Source organism: Athene cunicularia (assembly GCF_003259725.1).
Source record: "Athene cunicularia isolate RWA chromosome 3 unlocalized genomic scaffold, athCun1 chr3_part1, whole genome shotgun sequence".
In the NCBI taxonomy this organism is placed as follows: Eukaryota; Metazoa; Chordata; class Aves; order Strigiformes; family Strigidae; genus Athene; species Athene cunicularia.
In genome coordinates this window covers 26,486,316-26,506,874 of record NW_020799097.1, presented here as the reverse complement: position 1 = coordinate 26,506,874, position 20,559 = coordinate 26,486,316, and the positions used below count along the sequence as shown (strand labels likewise).

Below are 20,559 nucleotides of genomic sequence, written 5' to 3'. Positions count from 1 at the left end.
AGTTTGGTATTACCAAATGTTGCTGTGAATTACAACTTAACATTTATGGATGGCCTCAGAAAAGGCATGAATATTATGAAGAGAAACTGCACTCTGTGAGTTAGATTGCACAGTAATCCTAAGCACTGTAATTTGGCTAAAGAAGGAATGTTTATGTTAAAATCCAGAACTTCCAAACGCTTCAGGATGATAAGATCTGCAACTGAAACTAAAAAAAAAAAAAAAAAAAAAAAAGAAAAAAGAAAAAGTAGCATGAGATCAAAACATTGGTGAGTCAAACATTTTCTGCTTCTTAAAGTGACTGAGACTGTGGACCCTATTAAACAAGAGGTACCTTTTCATGCCAGGAGAAACCCCAAGAGTTTGATTAGACAAGGAGATATAAAGACTTAACCCATAGCTCTCATATCAGGAAGGAGTACACCATCAAGTTAACTCCAGTCTCACACTCAAACCCAGACTGAGTAATACCACACTCGGTGCTGGGCAGGAAAGTGACAGCTGGTTCACCAGTCAGAAAAACTTCAGTATTTCAGTATTCAGAAACTTGCTATACCAAAATCCAGCCCATGTTCATTGGTAGCAAAGGGAATAGAGACATTGCCATTGACATCTGACAGCTTTGATGGATCAGGGTTCAAAAAATTCAGATGAGCAGCATTTGGCTCCTTACTTGCTCTAAGATCCTGTAGAAAACCAGCTTACCAACTCTTTAACTAGCAGCTGTAGCTACTAGCTCTTGTCAATGTCCCTGGGGGAGTCAGACCATTTGGGGCAGATTTTTTATAAATGGTGATAACCTGGGTTTGTATATTGACTGATGATCTCAAATGTGGTTTTGCATTCCAGAAAATGCAGCCTCGCAGCAGTCCTGTCAGACAGGGAAATACCGACATACGTGCTTCACAGGTGGAGAGATTAAGGAGAAACTGGAGTAACATGATTTACTGGGATCGTGGGAGGTCAGAGCTGAAAGTACATTCTTTCTGCTCAGAAGGAGGTGCCACCTGCCTCATCTATGCTCTGCAGGCAGCCAGGCCCCTTTCAGGTAGAAGGACAGTACATATTTAAAAGGCCATCTGGAGTTTATGGCTTCCAATTTAGCATTCCAAGTAAAGCGAAATGTTACATGAGCCTAGCTATCTACAAAGAACTGACTGACCAGGTTGGAGGAAGATCCTAACACTTCCCTTTGAAGTTTAACCACCTGGAAAGTGCCAGCTGCTAAACATCAAAGGAAACCTGTCCCTCCTCCACTCAGGGCAAAGCCTTTTGTAGAACACTTCCCTAAGAAGCATGACTCTGTTTAGCTTCTCAAGCCAAAGAAAAGCTTTAAAGCTGTTTGACAATCACAGCAACAAGAAGGAGGAAGGGCTGGTTTGGGACACTGTTCATTTATCAAGTGAGTGAGTTCCAGGCTCCTTGAATTCAAACATCAATCAGTCCATGGTCCTGGTGATATATCCAGCTGCCTTACTGGGACTGCTGAACCTCTTATTGCCAAGCAGAAGAGGGGAAAAGTGTCTTTGCCTTCCATGGCCACTTAAGGGGCTTCAAGACAGGGGGAGGTCACCCTTAGCTGAAGTAATTGTCTCTTTAAGAAGAAATTAATGATTCTCACATCACTGGCTGCTATTTTACTGAAAAGAGAGAAGGGGACAAAAACCAAAAATGGGGGATTGGACTGGGGTGAAATCGATGTTCCTACTCAGCACCAGTCATAGTACAATTATACCACCTGATAAAGGATCGGTATGCTACAACAAGCCTTATTCTGTCTACTGGAGGCGTTATTAAACAAATTTTAAACTTTTCTAAATCTTCTTCCTCAGCACTGTGTTCCAGTCCCAGACTATTGTTCAATGAAGCACGAAGGTTGAAGACTGAAGCTACAGCTTCTGGATTTTGGACACAATTTGACTATATTTGTGTAAATATATATATATACATACATGTATACACATAGATATGTATACAAACCGAAAACAACCCAGACTCAAAAGGTTTTGATATGTCTAGCAAATTAAATATTCCCTTAAGCCATAGGTGCATAATGAAATAGGCACTCTTGATAGCTTCCCTACGAACAGGGAAAAACAAAAAGACTATCAAGTTTGTTAAGCATCAGTAGAGAGTTTCCAGGTTCCTTATTCTCAGGAAGATACCTATGAGGTTTTGGAGTTACCAACATGAAGAAACAATGCAGCTAGAAGAGTATAATTTTAGAATAAAGCTTAATAAATTGGGATGTTAGGCAGTGGGTGCCCATAGTAGAGAAGATTCCACCACACAACACAATCCTTTCCAAGCTATGTGCCTATGTCAGAGTTCTTAAAGTTAGCTACTAGTAAAATTATCTTTTCAAACCTGATATATTATGCTTATCAACTCACAATAACATCAAGCACAATTTTAGTATTAGCAATATTCTGACTTCTTTGTGCATTAAAATGTCCCACAAGTTCTTCCTTAAATTTTGAACATTTTGATAAACACGATGTATAAGCCTTCATGTAAAAATGCAATTTCCAGCTTTTTGTTTCCCAGAATTAAGACAATATGTTTTGTACTATTTTATGAGTAGTCTAAGAGGAAATGTAACACAAAGTCTTCCCTTTGTTTCCATTCAACCATGTAGTTTTGGGAAAAGATTATCTCAATTTTTTATTTTTTTTTTTTTTTTTTATCATTTGCAAAGGGTTTGGCTAATGCACTTTGGCTAACACTCATTTTGAGAGCAGCTATATGAGAATGTATTTAGCTGACTTCAACACATGGTGAACTCATTTTAATATATGTTTCTTTTATTTTGGCGCTTTATCATCAAATTCAGCACATAGTAATTACAGACTATTATAGAACTGTGGCCAACACTGGCTCCTTAAGTGAGTCCGCATAGATCACATGTTGGATCCTTCTGCATTCCCAAATAAAATATTGTTATTAGACAGTACTCAAAATGAAAAACCCTCAGCCTAGAATTGGCAATGAATTTTATGTTCAGGAATGCCAGAAGCAATTAAAAAGAAATTGAGCCCTGTTTTAGGCCTAACTATTGCTCCATTTGCAGTCACTGGCAGCTCTCCAACAGCATGTTTGAAATCTTATTAGTCAGGGTGGCCACTATTTGTTCACCATTAAGAAGCCCAAGTGTCACAGTGCTGATCAGACCTTCCTTCCAGAGACTCATCAGACTTGTATGGATTTCAGCAGCTGGACCTAAGTCTGGGTAAGGGCACAGTGCTGTCTCCTGCTTTGGCATCTCTGACATTTTCCTGGACGCAGCTTCCCGTTAGTCCTCCATAGCACCTCATGTTTCAGTGGCTCTGAGTTCCCAGAATTAGAATAGACTTCCAAAACACTTTGGAAAGTTTTATTAAGCACCCCCTTTTTGCAGTCCGAACCTTGAAAATTCGCAGTTTAACATCCTTGGGACACAGAGTGTAGATGATGCTCTGCAAAGATTTCATCAGACATACCCTAAGTTTAGACTGCATTAATTATATGCAGTTCTAAACAAGCAGTAAACACCCAAGTACAACCCCTTTCCTCTAAACTGACTCTTCTATAGAATTTGCTTAGGATCTCTTGAGTGTGTGCAATTATCTACATCTCCACTTTTTCTTTGCAAATATAGCTTATTTATAGGAACATGAATTTCTTTCTCCTTCAGCCTCCTCCTAGGTAGGTTTCTTTGACCCTCAATCCTCCCATAGTCACAAAAGGAAAAATGGTACCCAGCAAAAATGCAAATATTTTATTTGAAAATATTAGCTCTTGATTGCTCCTTCTGACCTCAAGGCTCACCAGTCTTTTAAAACTGCTGCCCTGTTATCCTTGTTCTTTTGTTCTTCTGTTTGGGGGTCATTTGTGATTTTAATCTCTGGTTTTCAGTAGAAAAACTGCATCTTCTGTGTTTTCACCCAACTCAGTGTTCTTAGACATTTTCAATTGAATGGAAATTATTTGTAGCTAATGACACTCCATTCTCTATAGCCTGAAAGGGATGTTAAGGTTTATATATCCTCATTGATGATATATGGTTTATACATTTACTAAGTATTTCCATGATTTGAGCAACCTACTTGTAACAACACAAGAAAGATTATTCTCTCAGTTTACTATGATAAGCTATTATTAGAAAGTGGAGGGGATTATATTTTATAGATAGCTGAAATGCACCAGCAGAATAACTAGCAATGTTGGTGCATTATGATTAGAAGAATAATTCATTAGAAAGGCATCAGGGTAAAAATAGGATTGATATATTTCAGTGGAATGAAAATCTTCCCATTTCAGAAAAGTTTAATGTAAAATTATTTACATTTCATGCTCAGCATAAATTAACAGAAACCAAAATAATTTTGGAGTGTTTGCACTTCATTTCTGAAGCCACACACAAAAAGAATTTAATTCTATGTACAAGTACTTGCCTTTGTTATACTCCTTTCTACCTCTCCAGACATCCAAGTGAAGGCTCACAGCATAACCTGAAGATGAATAGATTCCATTTTGGACAAATACACTCTGTAGGAGTAGAGTCTCACAAACACATGTGGTAGCTGTTTTTCTTTTGTATAATGGGTGATTCAGCTCAGGCATATCTGTGGGCTGCAACTACTTCATCACAGCACTGAGCAAGAGGCACTCTTTAAAATAGTTCCGAGGCTACTATGGACCCTGTAGTTCAAAAGCAACGCTTTCCGGTTGGGAATCAAAAAGTGGCCAATGCAGATCTGGAAATTTTGAGATTACTTTCCCTGATGAAATGCTCTCTTGATTCCCTACTGAATTAAACACATAATTTTAATTTCCCGATTTGATTAAAAGAATCTTTGCTGCAGATCTAACCTTGAAGTGATGAAGGCAAGGATAATTAGGTCTGCAGCCAAAATTAGTGGACACAAAATGTACTTGGAGTGAATGCCGTGAAAGAAAATAGTCACATAAATACTGCAGCGTCCAGCAGCAGACTGGGATACAAAATTGTTCACAGATGAAGAAAGAACACTAGAAGTAAAGAGCAGATGTATCCTCTCCAATGAAACAGCAAATATGATACTCACAGCTTAACAGAGGCTTCCTACAAATTTACAGCACATCTTTGTCTGCAATGAGAGCCAGCTACTTAACGGCCATCTCTGCCCCCTTGCCTTGTCCCAGAGGACTAGCTGGGATGAAGGAGATAAAAAACAGGAATGTGATAGCCAATGTCTTCTCACTGATCCCCTGGTGGCCCTGTGGAGGCTGTTACCAGGGGAGGGACTTCCAAAACAGCACACAGAAGAACCCTCAGCAGTTCATGCTGCTTAAGCTAATTTATCATGATAATTAAGTACAGGTGATCCAGTTCTATTTCATCTTAATTGTTCACAGAACTGGAATCTTCTGCAGATACAGCTCTGAGAGAGAATCTGATTGTGTTTTAGTCTGATTCAAGGCTATTAAACAGGCACCTTTTAGTTGTATGTTTTGGCAAACTTGGCTTTATTTTCCCTTGTGTGAATAATGGTATTACTAATGGTCATTATATCCAGTGTCAGAGTCACAGCATGTAACTCATACGCTCTATTAGCACTGGAGTTATGCCAGGGCCCACCAGAGTCGAGTTGTAACCATTCGGGTGGGTGGCTAACACCACTTGCTGTGAATGGAGAGACAAAATAGAAGCAGTTACTCCCTGGCAACCCTTATGGCTTCTTAAAGCTGAATTCAAATACAGAAGAAGTAGATTAAAATTAATCTGGAAAGGCAGAACTACACTTCATGAATAGAATAATTTGTAACTGATTATGTTTACAGAGTTATTTAATTGATCTCGTCCATGACAAATTTCAAATTGTAGGTTGAATTGCTCCACCGTATCAATAACATCTCTATAAATTGTGATGACATGCATTTTGAATTGAAGTCCCAGGAGGTATCTATAAAGGCTAGTCAAGTATCAGCAATTAGCAAAAGCAATATAACAGGTAAACAGAAATTCTGTTCTCGTGTAGTTAATTCCTAAGGCTAAATACTGAAGTCTTTGTAAACCTGCAATGTTCATCGAATTATCAAGCATAAGCATTTAAGGGTGGGAACATTTTTACCCCCTGGGAAACATTAACATGGTTAAGACAAAACCTGCCTCATTCTTCTAAACTTGGTTTCAAATGTACTTTTAAGTTTTAGCAATACAAAAGAAAATAGGATTTCACAGTATTTGTAAAACAGTAGTTCTAAGAAAGCTTATACAATTAAGAACACTTTGTGATATGTTTATACAACCTGACTGCATATTAATAATGTCCTCATATTTTTATTACATAACAGCAGTAGAAATTCAGCCTTTATGGTTAATGACACACTCACCTCCCCAGTGCTCATCACATACTGTGAACAAGGTGGTTTTATTGGCTAATCCTGGGAACACACTGCTGCACTCCATAACAATAGCCTGAGGAATCATTATGATGCAGGACACAATCCAGATAATTATAATGCTGTTCCTTGCTCGCTTGGCTGTGCTTTTAAACATCAAAGGGTGACAAATTGCATACCATCGATCCAAAGCAATGCAGCTAAGTGTTAGTACAGACACAGAGACTGAAACTGTCTAAAGAAAAGGAAATATGTAAAAGTAAATGCAAAATAAATGTTTGGGGTTTTTTTTCAGAGCTTTAGAAATGATTTATTGTAATTTTCCAGAGTTTAAAAAAATATTTCTATTTTGAACACAGCTCTTTATCTGCAATTATTAAATAGAAATTATTCCCAGGAAAAGACTTCTTTTAAAATCACTTCTTACAGAATTACAATAGATACCCTCATCTGCTGTAGTCCCACTAGAATCAACAGGACAATTCACAGATTAGGGTGCTACCCAAACTGAATAGGTGTAGCAGGGTCAGATTTTGAAAGACCAAATTTATGCAACTTAGAATTTGCAAAATTTTATCTGAGAAACTACTTTTAAAACATTAGACAACTAATTAGATCCTTTTTTCTTTGTAGAACAACTTTGTTTTCTATGCTGTATTTGGATACCAGTATCATCACTTTGCCTTTTTAGTTTTGGCAGGACTCATTAAAAAACCCCAACCAATCAGCTTAAGGCAGACTAAGTCATTTTACCTTCTATTCAGCATAGGGAAATCCTATCACTTTGGTTTTATTCTTTTACTCTCTATACTGGGTGATCACTTCACTTTTGCTTTAGATTTTCTTCCACTAGAATGGAAGCTTTGAAACAAGTTTTGTGATTTTGAGTCTATTGAGTAGATGACAATGCAGTTCTTCAGCCATACAGGTATCTGCTCAAAATATAAAATGTGCTGGAGCACAGAGCTGATCACCTGCATACATTCAGAGCTCTACTGAATTCTTATGATTTATGACTGAAAGGCCAAGCACTTGTCATTCTAGTATGCCCAGTCACTTAACCTAACCAACCATTTGAATACCAGAAAAGGTATTTGTCAAACATTTTGATGCAAATGATCTCATAACTAATTCAGTCCACTGGTAAATGTGTGGTGGCAGTTATTGCTTAAGGCAGACGATCTGATCAGCTCGCAGTGAACTTGGATACTTTGACTATTTCTAAAGAATGTAAAGTCACTAAACACATATGAAAGCCCAGACTCCCTTCAGAAGTTCGGATTCTCTGTCCTGAACACTTGCGTGGCTGTTTAGGTCCACACACACACAGAGTATAAAGGACTGTAATTCTATTTAGAGACATTTTTATTTCTTTATATCCATTCTGAATTATTAAGAAAGATCACAAAAAGTGAAGAGCATCAGACAAATGTTCCAGAAAGTGTATTGCCCAAGTCTAACAATCAGATGGACTAAGAACAATATTTATTAAGCATAAACATATTCATAAGTGGAACAGTCCTTTAACCCTCAGCATGTACATTGAGATATCTATGGGATATCTATGGGATATTCCATCAGATTATCACTATTAGGAAGATGCTATTGCTCTTTCTGTTTTTTTGTAACATGGATAATGTGTACACAAACACAGTAAAACTATACCTGTAAGTAGGGAATCACTTTGCAGAGGGGCTGCCCAAAGAACCATGTTTCTGTGATGTCCACTACTAAAGTTGCTGGAAGACAAGTAATTGTGACCAGAATGTCAGCCAGAGAAAGATTCACTATGAAATAGTTGGTAACTGTCCTCATGTGATGATTCTTCCACACTGCAATGCAAACTGAATTTGGAAAGAAAAGTTAGTGAGATGGAAATGACTTCGGGAAGTATTCCATAGGAAAACACTGGCCTTTGCAGAGTTAAGGAAATGTTCGTGTCCTTTGTTTAACACAGAATATTTGAATATGTAGTTCAGTGTAATAACCATATGTTATCTTTTACAGGGGAAATAAGAAGGTACATGTAGAGAGAATCCTAGCACACAAAGAATAGTTTTTCCACAGACCACAGCATGGGCAATAATCTGATACATAAAGCAGCTTGCTTTCCTGCTAGTTTATCTTCACTACCTATTGACACAATTTCCTTCATGTCTGTTTTAATTCACTGGCTCTAGCCTATGGCAATACAAATCTACATTTGTAAAAGTTTATGTATTTTTTATAATCGTGTGATGCTTAATTCAAATTGCTGCCACACAGAATCTTGCAAACCGTAGCAAGACAACAAAAATTTTATAAAATATTTTGCTGGGCAAAATGCATTTGATGATGCTTACTGTGATCAAAAGCAGCATGTAGCAGACTTTACAAGATGTGCCTTTAAAGCTTGTTTTCTATCTTTTCCCTCTTTTTCAATTTGAAAAGCTTTTAGAAATAAGGCAAATCAGTTCTTTAACATGGTTGCATTAAATTCATAGCTTAGACATTAAAATTGCCACAACTGAGTCTGAGAAAATAGCCTAAAAATAAGTTTTTTAATAACTTTGTTATAAACTAAAACCCTGAGGGATTGTATCAATAGCTTTTGAAAGTTTTCTACTGAGTCACCAAAAACTCTTTTAAAACTGATGCACAAGATTTTCCAGAAGTACCACAGTATTTCTTGTTACAAAACAGTACAACATACTGTACATCAAAGGTTCATCTCCTGTAAACAATTCACCATGCAAATCCGGACAAAGATTCAAAGTCTCCTTAATCTGTCAGGATATAAGCACTATGCTTAATTTAGATATATTAAACAGATCACAGAATGATAAAGAATAGAATTAGAAGGGTCCTCAAGAGTTGTCCAAATCTAAAATGGAATCAGGTAGAGTTAAGCCATTCTCTTATTAAACTAGCTAAAACAGCTGAAAAAAAAATACACAGACTTCAAGGCACATAAGATCTTGAGATCAGATACTTCTTTAGATCCTAAGAAGGATGGTGTGCCTGAAAGCTTGCATCCATCTTCTAGATGCAAGAGTTGATCTAATATATTACTTCATTCCATGACTCTTGTTTAAGTCTTTAGACCAACACAACTACAGCAAGACTACCACTGACCCATTGTTGGCAAGCTTACATTTTAAAATCTGTTATATTTGAAGATATCATGCCTCTGTTAAATGTGCTGCAGTGTTTAACTACCTTCCCTATTAAAAAAAACCCAAACAAACAACCTTCTAATGTCTAATCTACTTTTCTTTTACTGGTACTTATATAACTTTTTTTTTTTTTTTTTTCCCCTGCACACAGGCAGGAATTAAGAGTAGTTTCTCCCCGCAGCAATGCCTCACATATCTAAAGATTGTTACATTTTTTCTCAGTTTTCTTTTCAGACTGTACAACTTCAGAACTCTCTCTTTTACTCCCAGTCATTTTTAGAACCTCTGCAATCATCCTTGTTGCTGTTCTCTGGACACTCTTCAGACTGTCTTTGTGGTCAGTGTGCAGTTATCAAAATCACTCTGTAGGCAAAAGTTAAATAAAATGTTGTTCTAAAAGTTCAGATTGTGGCTACTTTGTTTTCATGGTATGGTTTCAACAGTCCTACATTCTATCTGATTCAGACCAGCGCATTGTTTTCAGCCAAGGATGTGAGTGCCTAAGGGTACAAAGTTTAAGCAGGTATATATGGTCTTTGGCAAGGCCTACTCTCATTCCTGTGCTGAGCTGTTTGGGGAAAGCACATGAACATTATTTCCAGTAAAACAAATCCATGAAGTTAACAAATGTGAGGTCAATCGCATTGGCAGCAAACTGCATTAGAAATCAATTCATCGCATTTTGCATGTTGTGTTCAAAGCTTTCTATCAGCATGAGCAAATGAAACCTCATGACAGCCCAGAGAGCTAAGAAAAAATTATCATTTTCATCTTTGACGCAAGGAAGTACAGAACAGAAGTTGCTAAAGGCCATACAGTAAATCAGAGACAGAATATGAAACTTGGACTCCTAATTCCCATCTCTGTACTAAGCCTACCAGATCACACTGGCTTAACATGGATGGAATTTAGATGAACTCCAGTACCTGCTATTCCTCAGAGAAACAGAAAAGACTATGCCCCTTGCTACTCTGGGAGTAGCAGTATACAGGAAAGCCCACGTACAGAAAGATGATCTGAATTCCTTTGAATTCTAATCAACGGGGGCAAGAGACACCTGAAAGGTGAAAAAAATAATAATTTACAAGCATAGAAATGCAAGATAATTGGTTAAGTAAGATTTTTCTGTTTATGTTTGTTTCCCCTTTTGACCTCCTCTATTTTTTTGCAGCATAGACCATAGGACACATAGCATAAAGGCATCTTAATTACCGTTTACATACTACCATAATAATTAAGTATGCCAGAAACTTATACCATGTATGTGTAAAAAAAAGAAAGTTTGTGTAAAAAAGCCTCTGAAGTATTTTAAAAAAAGGTCAGCTTTCCCCCCACCCCTCGCTGCCCTCTGCTGGTTGCAGTATTGTTTTACAAGCTGCACAAGCACTGACAGTATTTTCTTCCAGTGCAAGGCTGAAGTGAGCTGTGAGGATTTGCTACAAGTGATCTGAATGGGACGGAATGGTATAAATGACAGAAAGTTAGTTCAGTATATTCCTTCCAGACGCGATCTCTTTCTGAGTCTACTACAGGACAAGGTTATTCAGCAGTCTGGGACAACAGCTTCACTGATAATACCAACGATCTCACAGATCATCACGAAAGATGCCCTAGCCTGTGTTAAACGACTGTTACTTTATAGGTGTGCAAAATCGTTTGCCTATGCCACTGAATAGATTGTAACTAGTTAAGTTTCAGAACAGAAGAATTTTGTACACTGTCCACTCTCCTTTAAATATGCATTTTCTTCTCCGGTGGTTCTATAGAGAGGAGGAGGCACTCAGCTCAGCTCCGGTTTAAAGCCTAAAGAAACGTGCTAGAGAAAGGAAGCTCCGTGGAGTGAGAAATGCCATCTACCTACACATACTGACATAGCAGAGAGCCGTGGCTTTCCACTCAGCTTGGAGAAGAGAAGCAAGGATGAAGGGTAGTAAAGATTCTCAACTGGGAGTGAATTTTACCAAAAAGTACTCCAAAACCATAAAACAGATGAGACCAGTACCAGCCTTCCTAAAAAACTTGGGAGACGCCACAGAGTTAACAGGATATTTGTTTAGTTAGGACACAGTGTAGTGGCTCAAATGGAGCTCTTCCCACCTCTGCTAAAAAAATCTGTGAAACAGTAAGAACAGATCTGAATAAAACCTCGATTTAACATTATATGCAAATTTTCTATGCAACCCTTGATGTTCTCAGCGATAAATAGGAATGAGGAAGAAAGTGGGGGAAATGGTATTAACATAGGCATTGAAATAGAGAGGATCAGAATTTAAAAAAAAAGGAAACGAGAAACATACTCCTACTGGGCATGATTTTCCTGACTGCTGGAAACCTAATTACCTGCCCAGTGTAATTTCTTATTTTCTGTATTTTAGTTTTTATTTTATAAAAACTCTCAAAGTTAATAACTTTTCTGAAAATGAATACATGCAGGCCAGCTTTCACAAAGAGCAGCCGTTTTTCCAACGGTTATTAATTCGACTCTTGTAAATCTGCCCCACCGCCGACGCTTTCATTTTCTTCCGCCAGAATCAAGTTTTAAGCAAAACGATTGCTATTCCTAACTCTGCCACAGAGTGTCAGTGAAGGCTCGGAAACGAGCTTGCGTGGTCAGGCTGCCAGCGTGGAAAAACTTGCGGAGCCTTTTCCCAAGCGAGGACAAAGAAAGCGACAATGAAGCGTGTTTCAGAACCCATCCTCCAAACATCCACGACCTCCCGCCCCCCCCATAGTCTCACAGGCAAGCCCGAGGAAGGACTAAACATAACAAATTCAAATCAATAATGTAAGACCGACGCTATTAGAAGTCCAAGAAAGATTCATATACCTCATTATATTCCTGAAGAAAAAAAACCCTCTCAAATATGACAGTACAATGAAGTTGGTATTTTTCATGCACACATTTAATCCCTATTGGTTTAGTGTCCTGAGGCATTTTAATTGGAGTCTGTAATGCCATCTACTCAATTAGCATAGCTTATTGTATCTCAAGCTGAATATGAAAACAATAGAAAGGCTCCAGCTGGTATAAAATGCAGCTGCTTGTCTCCTGGAAGATTTATGCTGTTTTGAGCATATTAAAGGTGGTGCTGCAGCCCTTCTGCTGGTGGACTGCTGGTTCAGCTGTCAATTTGGTTTTTACATGTCAACCCCAAATCATTCCCCTAACACTCCAGAAGTCTTTTCAACCTCTTGTTCATAATGGGTCATCTTCCAGTGTGACATCTTGGACAAAACAGAAACATAATATTCACAACCAGCAGTACCTGACATTTATATAAATGAATGATACTACCTCTTACCTCATTTTTGGTGAATAATAAATCCCAGATGGATGTAAACAAAGAATTATCTTTTTTTTTTTCAAACTAAATTGCGGTAATTTTGTTTTGCTTTGGTAGTTCAGTATCACAATTGTCTGACTAATATATCATAATATGGCCATCCAGCAATCATTTGGAAGTGATGCTGTGATTATAAGCACTGGTCATCAGCATCTCCAAATGCATGAAGAAGAAAGCTTCTAAAGACCTTTATGTCTTCATGACATATTACAATCAGTGATAAAAAAAAAATATGTTAAATAGATTTGAGTTATACAGTATTTATTCTCTATCTCCTAGTCCCCCCCCCCCAAAAAAAAAAAAAAAAAAAAAAAAAAAAAAAAAAAATCCACCTAGTAAGGAATTGGTTCTCCTTATGGCATTCTTTCCCTCATTCTTTCCTAGTGATGCCACTACCCACTGTGAATCAAGGTCTGGGTGGTGGGGTGCCAAGCAACATGGTCATGTTGAAAGGAAGGCTGAGTAGAGACAGGCTACCAAACGGGAGTTACGAGAGCTAGAGCCCCTGTGGAAACACTGAATCAATGCATACTGTTGGAAGGAAAAATGCTGTCATTGAAACTACTTTCATTATGAACAATTCCTTATTGAGGACTCTTCTGCTTTGAGTCGAAAAATTAGGTGCCTGTGACTAAGCTTATTTTATTTGTTTTAGGAAGGTTTTCCATGAGTCTTTCAATAACCTTATTGATGATCTTGATTAAGGGGTGAGAAGTACTTTAACTAAATTGTAGAAGATATTTAATTAGGGTTTTTTGAAACCACCAGTGAGAACAAAAGAACTAAAACAAAGCAATCTCTTCTGTGAATAGGAAGATGATACCTACTTCCTAGGCTGTCCATCTCTTACCAACTATTAAGCTCTAAACTCACAGATTACATCATTTTTTATATAACTAATCTTATCTGAAAAAAGGAGTACAACTTAAGATCAAGTTTAATTTGAAAAAGTAATAGAAAGAATGACACAACGACACTTTTTACACAATGGAAATAATAAAACAGATAAAGAAATAAAGGAAATAATGAAAAAGTTCCTACAGCTGGTAATAGCACCCAGCAGATGAGAACTGTCCTTGAATATGTGATGTGATAGCTGAAAAGATGGACAATATTCTCGGCTGCACACAAAAAGGAATTACATTGCTCACCAGTGAGGTGATAGCTCCTCAACAACAGGACACACTAGATGTGTCAACAAATTTGAAGAGAAGCATGACAAAAAGAGTGGTTAAGCCATGCTTCCTATATATCACACATAAACAAGTATGTATGTGTAGGTGCCACCACTTTTTTTATAGTAAAACTCTAGGAAAAGTACTGAAACTTTAAGAAATATAGCTGCATAATACAGAACATATGAAATCTTAAAGTATTTTGTTGAATAACAGCTTCACTGAAATGTACTAATAGCAAACAGACTCCCACAAAAGACACATTCTACATAAATAAAACACATATACAGCAACTAGCTTGCTTGCAGAAATATATTTTCTGAGATGCTTTCTAGCTACCAAGTGCTCTACTGTACTCAGGCTTTTAAAGGGACTTATGAGTCGGGTGTTGTGGGTCACTCATGTTCTCCAACCCGCTTCTATATTTTTTGTACTGCCTCATTATTATGGCACTAGAGAGAATACAAGAATTAAATTCTGCTTGCTGGAAGCTTATCTCTACAGATTACAATTGGGAGTAATAGCACAGCCATCTAATTGGCACAGGATTCATTTGCTAACTTGGTTACATTACATAACCTTAGACAATTAACAGTCACATGGAAATGGGAGTTATTACCAGAAGATCAGATACGGTATAAAGACAGACTACCAAAAATGCCAGGTTTGGTCAGGTCTGGAGGAAGCAAAAAGTACTGTCACACAGTTTCCTGAGCTAACTGTACTGACCAAGACAGAGATTGATTTTAAACTCTCCCACCACACACACATAAACACACAAATCATTACAAGTCTTAACTGGCAACTCCAGCCATTTCTTCAGAGCTGGCTATACTGAATGACCAGTTATTTCATAATTACATTTGATATACATATTTTTTATCCATAGTAACAATAAAAAGCCTACAAAATCCTTAAACACACTTCATGTTAGAGATGGAAGGACCATAAATGTAACTGTTATACTTCACATGGCACTACAAAGATTTCACACTTCACTACCATTCAATTTAAACCTTCATGACTCATGAAAACCAAAGTATGCTCCACAGCTGAAATGCTGTGCAACTCTGAAACCATATGCTTCAAAATGCATCTGTCAGTGTAAAACGGAGTTGCACTAGGACAAAATCTTCCATGTCCACGTCTGTTTCTAACACAGATGTAAGAATGCCTTTTCATTAGACTACACATAGAAAATAATATGCTAGTGAAATGCTACAGGAAATAGCTTGCAATAGTATACAACTTCTGAATCGATATCATGAATCTGCATCACCAATATAATACTCCCAAAATTGGTCTAAAATCCTTGCAGTCTTACTGCACTGAGAACCAGGAGACAGAGCACAGTTCTGTCAGGGCTGAGTTCACCCCCAGGCTCTGCAACCTCTGCCCAGGGACTAGCTGCCTGTGCTGGAGGCCAGCTCTGGTATGGGGCATCATATAAGATGGTATATAACCCCATCAGGCTGCTGGGAACAGAGCTTTCAGAGAAAGATATGAGACACCTCTTCTGGGGGTCACCTCTTTGCCTAGGAGCTGCATTTAAGATCAGGCTCTCACACTTAGCTCAGGCAAAGACTGCACTGCAAGTATGCACGTGCCTTGCTGATTCTGATTGTAATACTCATGCACTGACTTGACTTTCTAGCTTAACCTCAGACCTGCTTCATCACTATGGATTTGTCTGGTAATTGTTGGGAGGTGACTGAACCCTGGTAAACATCACCAGACCTACCATGCTCTCAGGCACTGTGGGACTGTGTTGGAAAGTAAACTGCCCTACCAGTCTTGCTGCTACCCTCAGCTCCCGGATCTCCTTCCCCTCAGGAACAGTCCACTCTAGTTCTCTGACAAATTCAAGTTGTGAGACATACAGTAAGTAAATCTGCTGCTAATGTCCAAAAAATCAAAGGTTTCACTTGACATCCAACACAGAAAATAAACAACACTTCAAAAACAAAGAAGCATTGCAAAACCTTCTGTTTTTTTAGAAAGATGGCGAGTTTCATTTTATATGGTAATGCCCCAAAGACACTTCTATTTGGAGTGCTTCACTAAGGGAAAGACAGTTAGTGTCTGTTCAGCTCCTGGGAGACTGGGCTTTACTGGTTTTAGTGGTCTTAGAGTTGTGCAGTTGCTGAATAGCTCTGCTGAGTTTCTTTCTTCCATAGACAGATGATTCCTTCCAAACATCACTCACAATATAGAACTAATACTAGGCAGCATATCCTGCCACCATCAAGGCTGCACCTGTTTTGGGTCTAAATAGCAGAGCTAGTGTTCAGAACTATCACTCCAACATCTTTGAGAAAGTATAAAATTAAATGGGATAAGTTCTTTTAAAGTTTCAAATTTATCAGGTGTACATCTTGAAAGTAAAATGAAACAAAACCAAAACCAGCAACAGTAAAGTTTGCTGTTTGCTTCCTAGGTAATACAAACACAAACAATTCAAATACATGCTGGTGGGCTTTCCCTTGCCACCCACCCCATAACATTCTTGCATTACAGGGGAATTCTGACTAACTGGTGATAGTTCTTCTGTAGGAGCTAATGAATAGCTAGCCTAGTTTATAATACATCAGACAAGAGATATTTTATCAGCAGTGCTATAGACAGAAGAAAACTGGATGGCAGAAGAGTCCTAAATTTTTAGTTTCCAAAACGTGCATGTAGCCTCAGAAGCAAGAACAGTAACTGTCAGAAGTAATTACAAATTAAACAGAATATGAGACTCCATATGGAAAGGAATATATTTTTTGTTTCTCTTTCAATACCTTTTAATGGGTTTTGACCCCTGAGACCAAGCACTTGTTCAGATTCCAGTCCTCCTTCATCACTGAATGAATTCACAGCAGAACTATTGTCCTTTGGAATGCTGTTGGAATACAAGTAGCCAAACTGCTTGTTATTTTACTCTGACTGAAAAATGTACTATCCAAGTACATTCATTTTATTCAACTATAAAGGCAGCCTCCAGGCAGATGCAACTATCCTTTCTGTTAGAACTCAAATGAAAGTCAACAGAATTTGGATTAATATTCAAGACATTAAGCATCTCTTGAAGCTCACCCTCCTTCAGTCTTGGGCATTGCCCCCTGAACTCTCAGAGTTGGGTTTAATAGGACTGCAGTATTCACAACAGGCAGAATTGCCTTTTGACATTAAGAACAGTAAATGAAAGTGGAACTGTCCCCCCTCTGGACTCTGGGCAGCAAGCATATAGAGTAGAACTAGTTACACATCTGAATATAGGATTCTAGACAGATAAGAGCATAATTTCAAACTAGCTTCATCTTTTAATGATGGTCTTTTGGTGTATCTCACAAGGATGTGCCATGACTCTTTCTTGCCATAATCCCCATATTATGCAAACACTAATGTACTTCAATTGATACTTGAACTCTTACATAAACTGAGCTCATACATTCTATATCTTAGGTAGATGAAATGTATAAATATTGTATCATTTCCTATGTGTTATATTTTAAAAAATAATAAAGCCACTCTAGTTATTATTCATCTAACAGATAAAGGTGACTCTCATGATGGTATTACAAGTAAAGCCCTTTCAGTGCCAGATTCCCCAAGTAATCTGGACAAAAGTAAATTAAATATGCCTCATCTATGGCAATCAAATAGGATTTATGAAGATCATGGCACCATTTAAGAGAATACATGACCCATCCATGTGCATGTATGTCTAGACCTCAGTATTCACCAGATACATTTAGAATTATAACAGAGCTGCATTTGAGACAGTTGCCTATTGACAGGAATTGACTAGGACTCTGATGTTAGAACTACACACAAACCTCTCCAGCCCTAAAAAAAATCAAACTACAATAAGTAGAAATCAGATGAATGCTGTTGAGCTCTGAGTCAGACTGTGAACTCTTTGAGGAAAGGACCACAGCTGGGTTCTGTACAATCTCAGCATAACTAGCAGTTACTGTAAAATAGATAATAAATGAGCTATCCAGAGAAGAGTAATTCTCTGTCAATTAAATTTGGTTTCATTCTGAGTTGGAAAGAAAAACAAATATCACCAAATTGTGTGTGTAAAGAAAGATTCTGAAATGTCTCATGGATGTCCTGCATGGTCTCTTAGCCTTGGAAACCAGCAGTGCTGAGGAATTTCAAGCTGGGTGCTGGCAGGTTGTGTGTGCTCAGGATCTCAGCTCCTGCCAGCTCTGGGAAGGGCTGCCAAGAGGCCCAGCAGCCCAGCTGGTAGGGCACCAGAAGGCCGCTTGTTCTGCCTTCTGTCTTTGGTCAAACCAAGAGATCTCTGCTGTACATTTTGATTTTGATGAATGCACGTTCTCTGAGGGAAACCATTTCATTAGAAAAGTTCTGACCCATGAGAATGAGTAACTTAAATGAGGACCATTTCCATTCTTTACTTGTATAAATGGTGTTAAATCTATGGAGTTCTACATTACTTATTAATCCTTTCTGGTCTTACTCCAGTTATTAACTGCTGCAACTTGTTAGTGTGGAATGATCATGTCAGTAACCAGAGACATACATACATCCTAAAAATACCTTTCCTTCTTTAATTACCTAGTTTCCCATTTAAAAACAATGTTTTTAATGTATTTTTTAAAAAAAAAAAAAAAAGAAAGAAAAGAAGAAGAAACAGGTATTTACTGTACAGTCAACAGACATTCTTCATTAAGAAGTCATATGTTTTGCACTAGCTGTGCAAAGAAGTTGCAAAAGTTTCATTGGCGTGCAGTAGTAAAGAAATCTTTCGGTCTTGTTTGCAAAACAGAAAGTCCTTATCCTCAACATCTACTCTGCTTTTAGTGATAGTGACCAAGTGAAGAAGAGAACAGGACAAAGTATACTGACGGTCATGCCGATTTCAGAGTCTGAATGTTCATGTAAATATGTCCTAAAAATGTCTTCTGTTTCTTCTCAGTGGCTTGCACTGAAATCTCTGGTGAGCAGCCAATGTGGGCACAAATGAGAATCACTGTCATGTAGCACTCAAATGCAGTAATGAAACTTCCATTCAAATGCAGAGACTTGCTAACAGTTTTCATTTTAGCTGGTTTGTGTAGCAGCCCGAACAGGGTATTGTCAATTCTCCTAATTAAATTGAAAACTAAATAGCAATGCAGACCTTGTTATATGCTACTATAAGTAGAATTCCTGCAGTGCAGCTCACTCAAGAGCCCAGTAGATGTCAATGAAAGTTCAAGCTTCTGATTCTACCCTTGGTTTTTAATTGACTGTCAGAATGCTTCAATGTAGTCTATTACTAATATTCCAGGGATGGGATGTGCCTTCCACTTGCACAGATGCTATTGCTGGGACACAATGAGTCTCTTCATCTCATGTGAATGCATAAATCAAAATAAGAGGCAGAAATACAGTTTTTCAGTACCACAAGGGGAAGGGTCTTTCCTGGTTACTTAAATGCTATCTGAATAGGCCATGGACAAAATAGAACCAAAGCACTGACTTCACATGCCACACAAATCCAGCAGCACCAGTCAAACATAAGCAGAGGAACACATTTCATCACTAAAGCATGATACCATAAAGCACGAATAGCCACTAAAACTCTCTTTAGAGCCACTTCTCTGCTTCAAGGTCCATAACTAAATCCCAGATTAACCTTGAATATAAATTTTTCAAGCAGGAAAAAGGGGCTTATGAGAGACTTAAAAATGTGTACTGTTCTCTACCAGATTTTCTGTGGTAGCCAAATAAAGTTTCACAAAAATGTCTTTGGAAAGACCATTAGACCACATCCACTTCTCTCCTCAAAACCACAGGAGCCTGCAATCAGTGCTGTATGAGCTGTCTTGCATAAAGATGAGACAGTGTTCAGCTAACGAGCACCTGCACCTGCAGATCCCACAAACAACTTGCCCATGAAGCAGCAGTTTGAGTGGGTGAGGTCCGTGTTATGCATAAAGGCAGTTTAAAGAGCAAACGGCTCGGGCAGCAGCAGTCAAGTAAAAGGAAAGCAGGGTGGACAGCCACATGCCAGCTTCTATCCCAAGCAACAAGATAACGTACAGAGAAGTCACGGAGGAGCAGCTCTACATCAGCACTGATACTGTCTCTATCTGCAAGTGCACAGACAGAAAAGCTATTCTCCTCCTGGCTTCAGAGGAAAAAAGTGTAAACAGGGCGAGATCTCCTTTAGCTGAAGATTTGACCTTGAATCTTTAAAGGCGGGAGGACAGCCTGGTGGAGGCAAATAGGTAAACACTGGTAATTTTCCTAAAACCGTTTTTGCTCAAGATGAGAGCGAAGGACACTTTTTCTAGTTTGAATACTGCCTCTTTAGGAGGGGTACTATCTTTACACCACCCGTGAAGCCGGCTGCCGAGCAACGAACCAAGCAAACATGCTCAGGCTTCTTAATAGCTCTAATGTAACCTCTTTGGCTAAAAACTCGCTGGTTTCACCAACGTGCACACTGGATGTTTGCAGGCAGCTCACCATTCCAGGAGGGAAAAAAAAAAAAAAAAAAAAAAAAAAAAAAAAAAAAAAAAA

General features: G+C 38.1%; 1 protein-coding gene across 1 annotated transcript in view; it reads right to left on the bottom strand.

Moving 5' to 3' along the window:
• HCRTR2 (hypocretin receptor 2) overlaps nucleotides 1-20,559 on the bottom strand; it is an 80,674-nt gene that overhangs the window by 10,956 nt on the left and 49,159 nt on the right. The window contains exons 5-7 of the mRNA XM_026844057.1: nucleotides 16,821-16,921; nucleotides 8,029-8,207; nucleotides 6,355-6,598 (exon numbers count right to left, since the gene is read on the bottom strand). Coding sequence (XP_026699858.1) covers nucleotides 6,355-6,598; nucleotides 8,029-8,207; nucleotides 16,821-16,921 — 524 coding nt within the window. The remainder of the gene's footprint in view (nucleotides 1-6,354; nucleotides 6,599-8,028; nucleotides 8,208-16,820; nucleotides 16,922-20,559) is intronic.